At 33.5% G+C, this 17,846-nt stretch overlaps 1 protein-coding gene across 2 annotated transcripts; it reads left to right on the plus strand.

Annotated features, from left to right (window-relative positions):
- Window positions 1-1,185: 1,185 nt before the first annotated feature.
- LOC147077439 (RNA polymerase-associated protein CTR9 homolog) lies at window positions 1,186-4,575 on the plus strand. Of its 2 annotated transcripts, none has more exons than XM_085941571.1 (4): window positions 1,186-1,292; window positions 2,074-2,311; window positions 2,541-2,813; window positions 4,535-4,575. In XM_085941571.1, exons 2-4 carry the CDS (start codon window positions 2,304-2,306, stop codon window positions 4,554-4,556), a joined length of 303 nt encoding a protein of 100 aa, XP_085797697.1. In that variant the 5' UTR covers window positions 1,186-1,292; window positions 2,074-2,303; the 3' UTR covers window positions 4,557-4,575. The 2 variants fall into 2 exon arrangements, with proteins under 2 accessions (XP_085797697.1, XP_085797696.1); XM_085941570.1 differs by having other exon boundaries at window positions 1,186-1,288.
- The last annotated feature ends 13,271 nt before the right edge of the window (window positions 4,576-17,846 follow it).

A 17,846-nucleotide genomic window follows, 5' to 3' on the forward strand; every position in this document is an offset into this window, starting at 1 on the left:
AACAGTTCGGTGGAGCTGCACTCGTACCAATCACGGAGGTTTTTAAGCCACGAAATGCGGCGCCGTCCTCTGCTACGCTTCCCATTGATCTTTCCTTGAATGACAAGTTGGGGAATGCTGTATAATATGTGTCCTCTCATAATGTGGTCGAGGTATTGTAGTTTCCTGGTTTTGATACTACGTAAAATTTCTCGGTCCTTCCCCATTCGATTGAGAACTTCAACATTTGTCACCCGGTCAGTCCAAGGAATTTTGAGGATGCGTCTATACAGCCACATCTCGAAAGCTTTAAGTCTCCGTGACATCTCTTGGCTTAGCGTCCATACTTCCATGCCATAGAAAAGAATTGAGAGCACATAAGAACGTACCATACGCAGTCTCAGACATAGGTTAAGATCTCGATTGCTAAGGAGGCGTCTCATTTTGAGAAAGGCGCTCCTTGCGATCTCAATTGTAGTTTTTATTTCCTGAGACTGGTCCCATTTCTCATTGACCCATAATATCGTTGTTAGGCAAAAAATACAGCAAATCATTAATAATTAATAATTATTATGCTGTGTTATAATATGAATCATTATTTTTTACTGTTTATGTGTTAGCAGCATAGATAGTTAGCAGATCTAAAAAACTATAACGAAGTGATCGTATACTATTTTAAACCTTTAACTTCCAAGTCGTATTTCTGATATAAATTTTATAAGCCCCACATGCCTATACGCTGAAATGATTCATTATTTTTCTATGTTACTTAGAGAAGCTTCATACATCGATTGGCGTAGGCCGTAGCGTATCGTTATACCGTACAATAGACAAAGGGTTAAGTTGACGATTATTCGTTATAAGAAAATATAATATATTATGAATTTTGCAGCAATGTGAAAATAGATTACGGCAAAGCAATAATTCCTTACGGGGCTTCCCAAGTTTTCTTATGCAGCTCGAAGACGGTGAATTCCCATAACACGGGTAAGTACAGCGCAATTATTTTTTACTCTAGTAGGCTTAAAATGTAATGACGTCATTCTTTAGTTCCTCGTACCTACTGCAGGTGCCTGGTCATGCGACTTCGAAACATTTTGATTTTTGATAATAGTGTAAAGATAAACCATCACTTATTTTATAATAATGTAGTGTTTTGAATGTATAGTTTCGTTATAATGGAATACACGCACGGAATACACGCATGGAATGTAATGAAGTTAGAATGTCACCATCAATTTCCTAGGGTAAACAGTCTATTGTAGAAAAAAAAACTATCAATTATAATCTGGATGGCGAACCCTTTTGAGTAGGTATATTAATATTTTACTAAATAACTAAATGAATACTTTTTTAATCAATTTTTATGGGTAATGATTACTCTATGGTGTTTGCTTTTCTCCATCGCCAACCACCACATCTCGACACACATAGTCGAGCGTATACCATGGTGTACCGAACATTGGGCGTTTTTCATAGCTGTGCTAAGAGTGACACCTGTAGAATCTTCCCGATATCTCGATTGGCGTGCAAGAATGCATGATTTCTAGTCCAATTGAATCTATTATGGTCATGCCTCAATGAAAAAAGACCTTGCTCATCATATGACGTTTCAAACTTTTTGAAAGAAATAGTGCCCCATAGAAACCAAGTTACAATAACCGAGCGGGTATTAAAACTTACTCATTTGTATACATTGATATAAGTACCATGATAATACACCGTTTCATACAAAATCACAATATTAAAGTGGGCAAGTTTTGCAGAATAGGTCAAAGACATCTTTCAAAAATCTCGAATAATCCTTTTTTTGCAATGTGGGTAAAGTTAATATTTAACTACTTGCTACAATATAATATAATATATATATATTAGCGTTTTGGAAAGAAATGTTGTACAACAATAACCCTTATTGCGATGCAGGCAGGGTTAATTTTTCAACCACATTTATCCACATTTTTATGTCCAGAGAGAATGATATTTGAATGAATGGATGGGACCTGTCGGATCTTGATTTCTATTAGCATCGTTTGCGAGGGTCCTTTCAATTTTTCAAATTGCGTATTCTCATATAAATGTTTGTATTCTATACAGGTGCCGTACGTAAACAAAAAGAACTGATGACTTCATTAAAATCTTGGATGCGGGCCGCACCGCGGCCAACATCGATTATTCTAACTCGGAGAAAGATCAGATGCGGTGCCTGGACATGCTCGCCACATACTGCGTGCAGGAAGCTAACCATGAAAAGAATATAAACATGAAACGGGATCTGTTCACCAAAGCCACAAACCTATACACCACTGCCGACAAAATCATCATGTATGATCATGTAAGACGATACCTACCCACTTTCATTACCTATTTTATTCAACCTAGTCAAATTTTGTTCAAATTTCTTTATATATAATAATATGAAGTGAACTTTACAATTTACAAGTTCAATCCATTCACAACATGACTTGGAAAAACAAAATGAAAACAACTGATTTTTCATTATACAACAGCCGAATTTACTTTACCGGCGAAAATGCTGTACATCTGTATTTTTTTTTTTGCAGAATCTTTTGGGCCGAGCATACTTGTGCTTGTTGGAGGGTGATAAAGTGGTGGACGGTGGATGCGCAATTCAATTTTGTGGTGAATCAATCTTCCAACAACATCCCCTCGCTGTTCTGGAAAGTGTGCATCGCTTTCAATAAAAAAGACTACCGCAGCGCTCTTGGCTTCTACAGGGAAACTCTGAGAACCAACCCCAACCGCCTGGCTGTTCTCCGTCTCCGTTTCGGCATGGGCCATTGCTTTATGAAGCTAAATAATCAGGATAAAGCAAGGTTTGGGATACTTACATTGTTTTAAATATTTTTCACAGCAAACGTCAATCTGTGAAATGAGAATATACTCATCTCTCATTTAAAATAGTTTAAATATTCAGTTAAAATGAATATCTAGAATTTTTCAAAATTGAGTTTGCATATTTCATCAAAGATCCATTAATTCTCATGTTTTTTTGAGTTTTGTTGATTTACGGATGAATGCCATGTGCCAAGTGCAATTTTGCATTATCAATCTTATATTCAAATTCTAAATAGTCATGACTCATGACTCTGGATCCAATTGGTAATGCAAGTGGCTAAACATCCATTTCTCATAAAAAAAATATTTTATATTTAAAATATTTTTTCTAATGAAAAACCATTATAGTGTAACAATAATTTAACCCTGATCATCCACAGATACGATTTCTAGTGCACATGAATTAGACAACTGATAAACATTCTACGAATAATGTTTGCTTTATAATAATTATTGACCTAAGAATAAGGTAGTATTATTTTGAAATACGCCATTTCTATTGGCATTTCCCAGTGGCTAAGCCACAACATACGACCGTAGCCATAACCATAATCTAACCTAACCGAAAAAAAATATTTTTTTAAATCGGTACATGTTCAAACACGGGCATTACCATGATCTTACTCCCTACTTCATTTATCATTTGTCAATTTATGGCTACGGCCGTATGTTGTAGCTTAACCACTGGGAAATGCCAATAAATATGGCGTATTTCAAAAAATAGTACCTTATTCTTAGGTCAATAATTATTATAAAGCAAACATTATTCGTAGAATGTTTATCACATTTGAATGGTCAAAGACATAGCTTATAATTAGTTTCTTTAGAATTATCTTCAAATGTGTTAATCGTGCCAATTTTTTAATAATAAAATGCCTAATTTTTGTTAAATTTGGGATCACAAAGATTATTAAATATAATTTTTTATCGTAAATATGTCACTATATAATGTTAACATTAATTTTACTTATGGTTTTGTAAATGCGTTTAAAAAATAATGAATCTAAAAAAATATTAATACCACTGCACATGGATGTACCGAAATATGACTATATTCTAAAACATTAGAGCGAAAAGTTTAAAAAAATACTATTTTATGTAATAAAAATACTTTATGCAGTCATCAAATGTTTAAAATAAATATAAAGGGTAATAAGGCTTCAAAATTATATAAATAGATTATCTAAAACGTTTAAGGAATGTCCAGGATTATGCTCTGAATATACCTAATAGGTTGAGCAAATAGCTGACATCCATTTCTCCTAAAAAACAAAATCTGTCAATACAAACCTCTACTCTGTGGAGGCCCATATGATCCTATTAGGATCGGACATGGTCGAAAGAAAAAAGAAAAAGAATACCATAAAAGCTCTATTTTTACCTACGCTGAGCATGTGGGCCGTTAAGTCTGTAAAGAAAACATGAAGAAATTATATGAACCTATAATTATGTCTGATTAATAAAATTACATACTTAATGTAAATATTATGATATAAATTTCATATATCATATGAGTATGAAATGAAATTTATGACGAAAAGAATAAAATCCTTTCTACATAAATTTTAAAAAGATCTCATTGCTCCATCTATCTAGTAATCATAATAGTAATTCAAGAACCTTGTCTATCCGCTTAATTCAGCAGGGTGAAAATTTTTCTCAGATCAGTTCATTCAGTTGTCTTGTAATTTGTTTTCAGGGTTACAATCCAAGTCCAATAACAACACAGAGAATCGGGAGTTGTGTGCGGAGAACTGTTACTAACTTGCACGAGAAACCGCGACCAGGCTACGCAGTTTGCACTTTCTGCTTTTGTCCTGCCGCACTTTGGCCTCGAGCAGATGTATATCATTTTATCAAGGGGATTCAGAGAATGTATGTATAATTTATATCATATTTGTATAGGCGTACAGTTAAAATTATATTTTTTACTGGCCCTACAATCCGATGTGGATCTCGGCTGCCTCATGAAGAGGTCTCATAACAGATATTTTTTACAAGAAATATATGATCGTTTGCTCAACCTATTGGGTCCACAGCTTAACAGTTGATATTCCTAAATAATACACGTGATTTAAGAATGTAACAGTCTTCATTGAAAATATTTAACTTGGAACAGCCTCAGTAAAATACCCATTCGAAAAATCTTGGATCTTCTCAAGCTGACTCAGCTGGCATGCGATAAATCTAGGGTTGATTCCCATGTCATGTTCTAACATTTTTATCAATTAGGTTTGTTTCTGAACCTGTTTCGAGTTATGTATGGAAGATTGATGAATGTTTCATTGTTAAATCTTGTGTAACATCTTAAAGAATCTATAATTTAATTTAAACTATTAAAAAGTACTAGTATGTCAGTACGAAAATTCGAAGAGATCCTTATGCTATCTATGAATCAAAATTTGTATATAATAGAATATGACCTGGTATTCACCACTTAAGAAAATTGCTTTACAATAATTGTTTTGTTCACCCATACGCACTTGCGGCAGGCCGCTGCGGCTAGCCGGCATACAAAAAAGCCGCGATGCAGCCTGCCGCAAGTGCGTATGGGCACTAAGCTTTTTATCAAGTCATCATCATCAGCCGGGGTCGATCTACAGTTGGATGAAGGCCTCCCTTAGCTTCCTCCATTTTTCTCGGTCCATAATTATTTACTGCCACATACATCCTTCTTCTTGGTCGTTCACTCATGGCTGAGGATCGTGACCACTTTTTAATTTTGCCATCCAACTTTATTGTTTAAGTTTTTTCTTATTTTTTTATCAAGTATGAGGACTGAAATTTATGTTCTAGTCTATGTTATTATAATGTTGTAATTATTATTGTTAATACTGTATGGTGGGCGAATTTAAATAATTCATGCAAAGCCAATGTATAAATATATTAAGTTGTTTTATTGTATTCAACAATTATTCCTTCACTGGGCCTCCCAATGTTTCAAAAATGTCATAAAGGCTCAACCAAACAACTACGAGATAATTAAATCTCTTGGATCACTATACGCTAAATCTACCTTTCAATCTTAACGAGATGTAGCTCGTGCACATCTCAAGAAAGTCACTGATCAATTCCCAGATGACATAGAAGCTTGGATTTAATTAGAGCAGTCTGATTTGCAGTTATATCATCCCATTTTTTATTAATATACAAGACATAAACTTTAATTTTTAAAGATATAATAATTATGTATAACCATCTTAGTCATTTTGTCATCTGTCTTTGTTTCATCGTTGATACTAGATAGATCAATATACACTTCAGAGAAGAGGTGTTTATTATCTGCATTGTGAAACTTGTAAAACAGTTTAGAGATTCACACAATTCACACAATTCACCAAGCACATCTTTATAGCGAGCAGCAGCCATATTGTAGATCCAATTCATGGTCCGAAATATGTGTATCTATATGACAAGGGTGATCGACTAAATCTCATGGAGCAATTTGGGATAAAAAAGTGTATTCCAAAAAAGTCTATGTGGATGTTAATCTGTAAAAGACTTGTTTTCGCAGGGTTTAATTGAATTTTAAAAACTAACCCAACACCATCTGTAAGTTGTCTTATTTCAATGAAAAAAATATGCATGACTGACAAAGTTTAATGTGCACTATTTATGGCAGTTCTTAACAGCCTACCTCCACCTTTCACCACTGCTATCTATGCCCCAAGGCTTTCTATGCAATGTGCTGCTCACCCATCTAATGGTTAAACAATCAATGAAATGTAAAAACAATAAATTGTTGACTACGTAGTATACGTTTATACAGCAAATACTTTAAGTAATATTCTGTTTATTTCTGTACATGTTTGCTTGATCTTATCAATGCTTTTTTGTTTGCAGTATGAGAATTTATTGTTTGAACAAATTCCACGCTCACCATAATGTGGATGGTTTGATTTACATGGCCCGAGCTGTGTCGTATGCGAATCGACTCCAGGAAGCCAATATAGCTTTGCTACGAGCCAGACGAGTTGGGCCTTGTAACGGCTCTCTACTCTACACCATGGTGCTCATCCTGAGAAGAATGTCCGCCCACTTTTTGATTGGTCACAGAAGTTTATTACTTTCAGTACTTACCTATGTAACTACCTACCCACAGAAAATTGATTAATTTTTGTATCATAAATTTCATGATTTTTCCTTTATAACATTGATGATTTATTGTAATATATTTAGACCAAGCAAAGAAATTAAACGTTACACCTCCTTACATTTTTAAGTTTAAGTCGACCACCCAGTTAAGTACCTCTTGGATTGATGATTGTTAATAGAAAAGTAGTTTAAAGTATTTTAATAAATAATTGATGTTTTATGATAAATGTTGAATTTCATTTTTTCACCCTTTCCTTTGCTCAGCTGTTATAAAATATTATTATATTCGCAGAGAGCATAATATTCATAGACTATAGATACATCTAGACGCCACCTGTTGCATTGCTAAATGAAGCTGCGTGCCATGCGTTTGGTTTGTGGGCGAGCGAACGCATTCGTCTACAAATGTTCAAGACCATAGACCATTTCGGTAGTGCTCGCACTAGACGCTCAGAATTAAAATATAATTTTCTATAATAATATACAAATAAATTATCACGAACATGTATCAACTTACCTATGAAGCGTAATACCATCTTTTTGCTTATCAGTACGGCTACCATATTTTAATACAACACATAAAACCATCTTTCCTGCTTAAATAACTAAAAATATTTACCAATGACTATGTTTAACACAAAAAATAGCAATTTAGCAACACGAGCAACGACGCTACGTGAAGCGATTTACCACAATTTGTCGGCGATACTTTTGGAAACTAACTCAAACATATGTAGACCTTTTATCTTACTCTAGCGCGTGTCGCAGAGATTATAAGGGTGCCGAATACTTTCCCACTCGCACTCATGCATCGTTTTTGTTCAGGCCTTGATAATATTACTAATTGCACTTTTGGAGGAGTCCACACTGCTCTAAAGGGATCTTATAGAATATACTATATCACAATATTTGTGAAGGTGACATTCTTTATGAACCTAAAACACAATTTTAAAACATATCTGCTCGATTAATGGAACCGCTGGAAGCTGAGTCCCATTGTATTCTTACCAAGCCGCAAAGGTCAATAATACTAGCATAATTTGTAAAAAGCTTCAGTCACATTACGGCTAGTTATGCCGTAATTGGATATAATACTGGTGACTAAATTGGTAAAGCGCATCGGCCAGAATTCAATGTATACAGGTTCGAATTCTGTCAGGTGTCATATTTTTTTAAGTACCAATGTTTCTGAGGTGTTTTCAAACAGTGCAAGTAAGTAGGTATATTGTTCTTGTCGGTTTATAGGAAGCCAGCGGCAAACAAATTTTGAAAATAGCTGATATACCTACTGGATTATTTGTTAGGTTAGGTTTTCATTTTTGTATTCATGAATTTTGCCAAAATCAGCAATAAAAATTGGCGCGGTTCCCGCCTGGCTTTCTGTAAACTGACTTGCACCGGTATGTAAATCAGTGCCCCGCAACCTTTTCTCCACGACACACCACAGGTCTTCACAGAAGACAGTGACACACCGCATGTTAAACAATTTATACACCAAAACATGGACCCCACATCCTGAAGGGGGACCCCAGACTAGGATATTTGCCCCCCCTACCTATCGCTAAGGTTAAAGACAGTGTGATACTCTAAAATAGAGTTTTTAAAATGGTGTTTGAGGTAAAATTAATGGTATTGAATGTTTGTATTTATTAATACATCCACTTGAATTATGGTTAGTTGTCTGGTTAAGAATATTTGTTTGTCGAATATTGACACAATAATAATAAATAATTATTGTAACCTACAATCGAATGTTTTAAATTATTAATACCAGCGTAGTAAAATAGCGCTGCAGTCAATTATTTTTAATATGTGAGCAAATTTGTAATTTGTGTTTATCTTACTCCTTGTCGGAAATCCAAGAATATTCTTTTTTAACCGAAATCCAGAAAATAGCCAATGGAACATCTGCAAAATTTAGTTTTTAGAGTCCCATCGTTTCTCAATTCAACTTCAACGAAAGCGCTTCTATAGAATTTTCGGCATTGGTTGCGGAAGGGTTTCGAATCCAGTCGTATTGATTGTATGAATGTAATGATGAAATTTTTTTTGCTGCAAAGTTTTTTGTTTTTGAGACAGATCCAAAATTAATAGCTTGTTTTTAATGGTGGTCTGGTAGGTCCTTTGATACATTTGTAGAGATCCTTGTCTTAACTCCTAGTTTATCAGAGCACGTCAATATATTATTTTCATTCTGACTTTGCATTGTTTTATTAAGTTCATGCAGGTGCTAAAATATATTACCGAACATATATTTTTATATGTACGCAAATTTGGTTATTAAGTAATTATCGTATAATATACAAAATTATTTGTTTTTTGCAAGCAATGCACCGCGACACACCTACCGTCTAGCGGCGCACCGGTGTGCTATAGAGCTACAAGTCTCATGACAGTGTTAAACAGAGTATGATTCTCTCAGTTCAGATGGCATCCTAGTTATTTTCGTGGAGCGTATGTGGCATAGGTGCTGGTGCATTATGGCTCATCCATCAATATTGACCACGGCACTGGGTGTGTAGAAAATGATGGGTATTAGGAAATGAAAAAAATATCGACGTTATCGTGACATTGTTACCATAGAATACTTCAATGTAGTTACTAGGTGCTGGGAAAATTCTAGGGAGAACAATAATTATCCACTATAACTGCTTAAGCAGGGATGTGGTAAATAGACGGATAAACTTGTATTAAATAGTATTTCCAGTACCCTAAACCTGAAAGGCGCATCACATGTGACAGAAGATTTTGACGTATGATAGGCAACGACAACAAACTTAGTATACATATAATCATAGACAATATATGACAAAATACAAATATTTAATAATTATTAATTATACATGTTTCATACGCTGTCATTCGAAACGATAAGGTGGATAATAACTACTTATAATTTTGTTTATTGGTTGTCTTATTATTAAACGTACTTAAAATTGGGATTTTTAACACATTGATCGCCAACTAGTTTTACATAAAATAGTTAAAAAATGATTATTTGTCTCTAAGGTATTATTTGATAGGTAATGAAAGAATATATTGTTTTTTTTCATTTTGATGATTTTTTTACGTAAATATTGGTTTTTATGATGTGCCGGCCACATGTGTCCGTCGCGGCGCCAACAAGTTAATTTATTCTATTGCGCCGGGCCGGCCACTTCGCCGGTCACCTGTCCATATGTGTTGACGAGAGCATGGTGCCATTTCGCGGTCGAATTATATTTAGATTTAGATAGTACAATAAACAGAAAAGGCACAAATACGGAATAAAAGTTTTCAAATTGGGTAGTATAATACCTGGATACACATAAACTGGAAATATACGTATACATACCTTATAATCATTTTTTTTATTCTATTTTTTTATTATTTACATATTTTTTATAACTTACATTTTTATAATCTATTTAATTTTTATTTTTATATCAACAAAAACACATTTACAATTTAAAAGGAAAACTTTTTTTTTCATTATGTACATTCTTTACATTAGTGAGCCTATATTTTGTGACTGGGAAGACATATTTTCAGGCCAAGTGGCAGTAATATACAGAAGGGCCATGCCGGTCACCGCGTATCGAAAAATGCACTGCGCGCGTGCCCGCCGGCGCTGTAGAACAACTCTAAGGCAGGTCTTCTTTGCCGGTCACCGGTGACCCCCATGGCCCCTTGAACGTAATCCAATGCCGGTCACCGGTGACCCCCATGGCGATCAACGTGTTAAAGTAACTAGCGTTGGATATAAAGCTTGCTCGTCATAAATTAATGCATAACGAAACATTTATGAACGCACGAGGTCTAAAGATACAGTGAAAGCCATCAATAATTTGTAAGATAAATAACAATAAATAGTATAATATTATTATATTGTGACATTGGAGTGATGAAAACAGTTTTTGGTGACAGCTATAACTATTGCGAATGCCTTTGCAAAGTATATTTTGACGACGCACCAATAAAAATATATACAGGTGCTTTCCAAATTGAAGCACGAAGATGTTGATTATCATTAATTAGTATAAATGGAAAACAGGTAGATAAGAGCCGTGTTGGCTGTTTTGCGAAACTCTTTTGACCAGACCATCCATGCGGATGCGGTTGTTTTTGTTCGGGATATTTTGACGGGCTACTTAGTGAAAATGGAAAAATGCGAATTTTTCGCGTAATTTACATGGAAAAACAATAAAAAATATATGAAAAATCATATAACTAAATTACTCAAAGGTATGCATTTAAAAAATGTGGAAAAAAAATGTTTGGTGTTAAAACTTGACGGCCACTCAAAATTAATTTTCTAGGTTAATGTAAAAGATAAAAATTTGAAAAATCGTGTTAAAATTTTAAATAAATATACATAATTGTATGCACTTAAGAAAAAAATTTTAAAGCAAATTTAATTGTTCAAGTATCAAGTCACTGAATTTAGAGAACTAATATCTCTCACGATATAATCTCGAAAACAAAAAAAGCACGTGCACAAACGTAAGCTAATAATAGGCAAATTGATGACATAATAAAAAATTAAAAAAGTTTGTTGGATGGTTTTACTTAACGTTCATCAAATATTTCATATCGAATAACTCACGCACTATATGAGAAAAAAAATAAAAAAAGTATGCAGGATTGCGCATTAGCTATGCGACAAGAGATTTTACTAAAAGAAATATTTTTAAACCCACGCAGTCAGGTTTTGCATACAAACTTAAAAATTAAATAGCGCGCTGAATACAGATGAAAAGACAAAAAAGAATCGTGCACTAACGTTTACTACCAACGCACTAGTGTTTACAATTTAAATTTTGAAAAAAATATAAGTTTAGTGACACAAGTATCCAGCATTTAGCTGGGTCACCCAAATTGAAATGCGAATAACCCCCTTAATGTGCGTGCACAAACGAAATAAATGCGTGCACAAACGTGCACTAACGATGCACAAACGAATGCACTCAAAAAAAGTTGAAATTTCAACATTGGGTGACCCAACGTTTAGCTGGAACACTCAATTTGAAATTGGAATTTTTCGGTTATTATAGGTGCACAAACGAAAAAAAAACGTGCACAAACGTGCACTAACGATGCACAAACAAATGCACACAAAAAAAGTTGGAGTTTTAACATTGGGTGATCCAGGTAAATGGACCTGTAAATTTACGTAAATGTGAATTATTGATTTTGTTTTATGTGTCTGATTTGACTAGGTTATTTTTTTAGATTTACTAGATTTGTGTAAACGTCTTTGTTCTTTCCGAATAGTATGTGGCGCATGGAGAAATGATAAAATAAAATAAATAAAAAAATTCGATACATGCTTATGTGGCAAATAGCAGGGTGCCAATCACATCCTCTGGTAGTGTTCCCATTCATCGGTTGAAAGGGAATGCTCCCAGAACAATTTTGAAGGACGCTTCTCGTTCGTTACGCCATGGTATATGCCTGAAAGGGTGTTGAGACGTGGCGGGTGGTGGAGGGGAAAGCATGTATCCATAGATTTGTAATTCTTTTTTTTCTAATATAATCATTAGGTACCTAATGTTTCGATATTTAAAATTCAGAATAAACCGATTTTTATCATAATGGATCTATTTTTAAAATCTTCATAAATTGTGGTATGTTTGTGTTTACTTATGCGTTAATTACATTGAGCTACTTTACGAGCTGCTTGTTGCCGAATTTACAATCTGCCTGTAAAGTCGCTTAGTGTCATCATCGAACAAGCAGATTGTAAACAATCTATCGAGAAAAGTTGAAAGCCGGTCAACTTTACACGCTACACGCCGGCGTGTGGACCTACTAAACACGCGCGTCAATATCATTTTACTCCCTACTTTAATTATAGTTTGTCAATTTATGGCTACGGCCGTATGTTGTAGCTTAACCACTGGGGAATGGCAAAAGAAATGGCGTATTTCAAAGAAACACTACCATATTCTTGGGTCAATAATTATTATAAAGCAATCATTATTCGTAAGATGTTTATCACACTTGAATGGTCAAAGACATAGATTATAATAAGTATCTTTAGAATCATCTTCAAATGTGTTAATCTTGCCGATTTTTTGAATAATAAAATGCATAATTCTTGTCATATTTGGGATCACAGAGATTATCAATATAATTTTTTATCGAGAATATTTTACAAAAATTATCCCGTAATAAATTATACTAATGGTTTTATAAATGCGTTTAAAAATTAATAAATGTAAAAAATCTTAACACCACTGCACAGTTATGTACCGAAATATGACTATATTCTGAAACATTAGAACGAGAGGTTTAAAAGAATACTATTTTATGTAACAAAAATACTTTATGCAGTCATCAAATGTTTAAAATAACTATAAAGGATAATAAGGCTTCAAAATTATATAAATAGTTTATCTACAACGTTTAAGGAGTGTCCAGGATCATGGTTTGAAAATACAATAAAAACTCAATTTTGACATTCGACGAGCATGTCCCCCCTTGTATAATTGAAGTGTGTCACCCGTGTGAAAAGTGCTGTATCTAATAAAAATATTAGTATCGACCGAAAACACTTTTCAGTATTTTGGCAACACTTTTCTAACATTACCCTGAATGTATCCTGGCTGTCACGTTGTTCCTGCCATATTTACACTTAACATGGATGTAAAGCATGAATGTGATGGAGTACACTCCGATATAGAAGGCAAGCCTTTGTTTGACATGCTGACTAGCCATCCAAATAACCCGGACCCTCGAACTCATGTAACGCAAAAGAATGCGGACGTTTCAAGTTGCAATTTCGAGGTTAGTTTTTGGAAACTACATTATTTTAAAATAACATTCGATTGAGAATAACAATGATTCGTTTAATATTATAAACTGTGGCTTTTTTACAAACTATGTAGGAACATAAGGTGATATTAAACTTGGTTTCAAAAAATTACATGGTTATACAATTTGACAGCTACGATACATCTGTGATATTTATAGGTTAGGTTTGTTTATCTACTAATTCTTGTTAAATATAAATATTATACAATGTAATATGGTGATTACGTGACCCGAAACTGTTTTCACCGTGTTAACAAAATGTTATAATGCTTCTTTCAGTACCTTAACCTTTCCCTTACCATGGTAAAAAAATTACGCCCGTTCCCATGCCGTCCACTCAGTGTCCCGCTAGAAATTTGGCATTTTAAAAGCTAATTGATTGCTTTAAAAGGTAAAGTATGTTTTTAAATACTATTTAGTCATCGTTTAACATGTTATTCTGTGTATATCACATGCAATTATCTTATAATCGTGTATAATAATCGGACATCGATAAATGTACGTCATAACCAAACCACGGTGTGTCTCGATCTGTTTTAAATGGAACAACGAACACACGCTGTCATTTCACGGAGAGTGGGGGTGGCTAATTCATCCGAAGCGGACGAGGGTGTTGTAAGGTAAAATAACACGTGTGCAGGCGTTCGTTATTACGTTCGCCACATAAAATAATAGATACCTAGCATATTATAAAATAATATTGGCTTCGATATATTTTAATGAACACATTAAGTTTTATTGCTTACATTTTGTCCAATATATAGTGGACAAAAACATATATCTAAATATATATCAAACTCAAAATTTTATGAAAACCTTTTTAGGGCTTCTGAAACTAGGCGCTTCACTTGAAGAGTTAAAAAATACCAACAACATGACGTGTAATAATAATATGTATTTTATATTTAACGAAAAGAGAAGTATGAATGAAAAAGTGTGCACAAAATTGTAGGATTGCCCAAAGCGTACCGAAACTATTATGGTTTTATTTCGGCCTGGGTTTATCTGATTTTTAAAAACTATATAACACCATATTATGTAAATTATTGTAGAATTAGTTCAATAAAAACAAATAGGTACGTATGACTCACAATGCACTATTTATGTCGGATCTTAACAGTCTACCTCCACACTTCACCACTGAGAAATAATATAATAGTATATTATTATGTATATACCTACATCAGATTGAGTATGATAATATTTTTTTTTTTTTTTTTTTTTTCGACCATGTCCGATCCTGATAGGATCATATGGGCCTCCACAGAGTGGAGGTTTGTATTGACAGATTTTGTTTTTTTACGAGAAATGGATGTCAGCCACTTGCTCAACCTATTAGGTCCATACCCTGACACACACAAATTGAAAAACAATTTTTTGTACTTGCCAGACCCAGGATTCGAACCTGGGACCCACGGCTTTGTAGTCCAACGCTTATGCCGCGCGGCCACCGTGGTTATTTATATAATAATATTATTTGGTAAGTACTTATGAAATTAGAATGATTCAGTAATCTTAATATGAATTTCTTGTACCTACATACAATCCACCGATATTATGGACATATTATTATATATAGTTAATAATAATATATAATATTATAACACAATATCATGTAAACACAACAGGTTCACTATGATTATTTATTTACATATTAGGTATGTAAGTAGGTACCTACTTTATAATTTTATTATTGGTACTTGTAAAATTAAAAAATAAAAATGCTGCAAACACTATAAAATATTTTTTGCAACTGTGTGTCTACTTCATAAACAAAAGAAACTCCACATGTACTACCTAGTTGCACTTAAATTGCATTTGCTGACTCATTATTATTTTCGGATGAAAGCTATTATTAGTGATTTACGACGACAATAAAATTTATTACGGTTCAACCATGGACCAACAAAATAATGTCTCATTTATAATCTTTTATAATTAAAAAAAACTAATATAGGTAGGTATTAGTAATATCGTCAAAAAAAGGATATTTTAGAATATCGTATTAACCGCACCGCACCGCAATTTACAAAGCTACAGTTAACTATAGATACAAATATATTATTATTGATGCTAGTCATTAGAACATACCTACATTTTCTGTAGCTGTCTGATTTCAATGCAGGGTATTTATTTAAACGGGTTTAATATTTGGGTTTGAATACAACATTTGAATGGGTAGGTACATCAATATTATGAAATTTATCGCATTGTATTATTTTCCTAAAATTCTAAAACAGAATGAAATAATATTACCCTTGCCAATATTTAACATATTGCATTGCCTAATATGATAATAGTATAAACATGTAGAACATGTGAATACGCCACGCCACATGCTGTGCTGTTTTTATTTAGCCCGCTCGAGAATTTTTTTCAATTGCCTATGTCCCACAAACTGATGTAATCTTTACAAACCTTGTAGCAAGGGTCTGTATTCTAAATCCGGGAAAAAAGGTTTTATGACTTGACTAGACAATGGTCAATAGCATTGAATCCTTTTCGTTAATTGTTTATGAATAAACGCCACATGTAGCGAAGTTAACACGGTAAGATGAACACTAATAACATTGCGTTAAGGGTTGCTTTGGCGTTTATCGTCAGATGTATTTGAACAATGTATACTTCAAGGTTCGATATATTATGGGAGGCTATAACTGATTGCATTATTCACAGAATTATGTTGAACAAAGACATACATTTCTATCTCTGACTAACAAATGACATTTTAAAATAGTGTCTCATGTTTACATTACTATTATGCGCGTTTCTCTAACGTATATCTTTCTAGATAGCCCTATCACTGTCTTATCAAAATATTGATTAGACTTTCGAAAAATGATTAATTTTACATATAAAACATTCAATTCAACCACCTATATATTTTTCTTTTTATGCCTAAATATTTTATCTACAAATAGCTAAAAGTAGACGTTTATATACATAATAATAAGTGGGGTATCTATGATTTAAGGTCATTTCTAAACTGCGAGACCATCGTGGCAACGGGAGTGTTAATATGGCGGACCTCTCTAATATAAAATCTGAGACAGATGATCAACCAACTGTCGTCAAACGCGAGATTATTGAAGATATCACACACCCATTATATGATGATGAATACCCTCAACCGGGTTGTTCTAATTCAAATTACATGCCAATTGTAAGTAGTTATAATGTGTGCTGTCTTATATAGAAGGTTGGAATTAGAAATGCATCTTTGAAACTCATTTCAGCAATATTAATTCGCTCCAAATTGTTTCATTTAGTGGTTTAAGCTCACACTGATAATTTAAAACAAGTTATGTGTAGGTTTATAAATCTTTCGTCAGATCATGAGCATTTATTTATGATGATTTATTATACATCACAATCATTCGAATGTAAAGCAATAATTAATGCGATTATCTAAAATTGCGATCAATTGTATGGTGAATAAAATTAATCGCGCGTGAGTCCTTTTTAGGTAGGTAATACAAGGTAAGCCTATTGTCTATAAAAAAACTACTTGCAGCTGTAAAATACCATAAACGAAAGCAATATCTACGTGAAATGGGGTGAGATTAGACCAATTATTCTATTGTCAAAACTTTATATAACAAATTAATAGTGTAAGCCTCAAATTATACTAAATTATCTACCATGCTGCATGACAACATAAATTTAGGCGTTCCAGCTAAACGGCTTAACAGTTCAAAACGGACGCACTTCGCATGCGTTATAAGTAAACCGGAATAGTTTTAGATTTAACGTTTATTTCTTTGTACCAGCAAACTTCAAACCATTTTCTGACTGTCACAAGTGGTATGAACTGAAACCTCAAACCATTTCTCAAGATCTGTCAAAGTAATAACTATCCAGACAGGACTTAACCTAAAAATGATAGTCATTTATTATATTCCGTACCTATGTCATTTTCTCAACATAATATTGCGTTACCCATGAACATTATAAAATTTTTAGGATTAATAAAAATTGAGATTCTTCTGCATTTATTATATCGTGAGATGTTCATATTAATATTTTAGACATTTTCACAGTAGATTAATTATAGCATAGTAACCGATACCTTATGCCAAGTCCACACCAGAAACTTTTGTCGCCAACCTCATAAAATTTAA

Source organism: Rhyacophila brunnea, unplaced genomic scaffold (assembly GCF_057557595.1).
Source record: "Rhyacophila brunnea isolate RB1 unplaced genomic scaffold, BYU_Rbru_1.0 scaffold_13, whole genome shotgun sequence".
In the NCBI taxonomy this organism is placed as follows: Eukaryota; Metazoa; Arthropoda; class Insecta; order Trichoptera; family Rhyacophilidae; genus Rhyacophila; species Rhyacophila brunnea.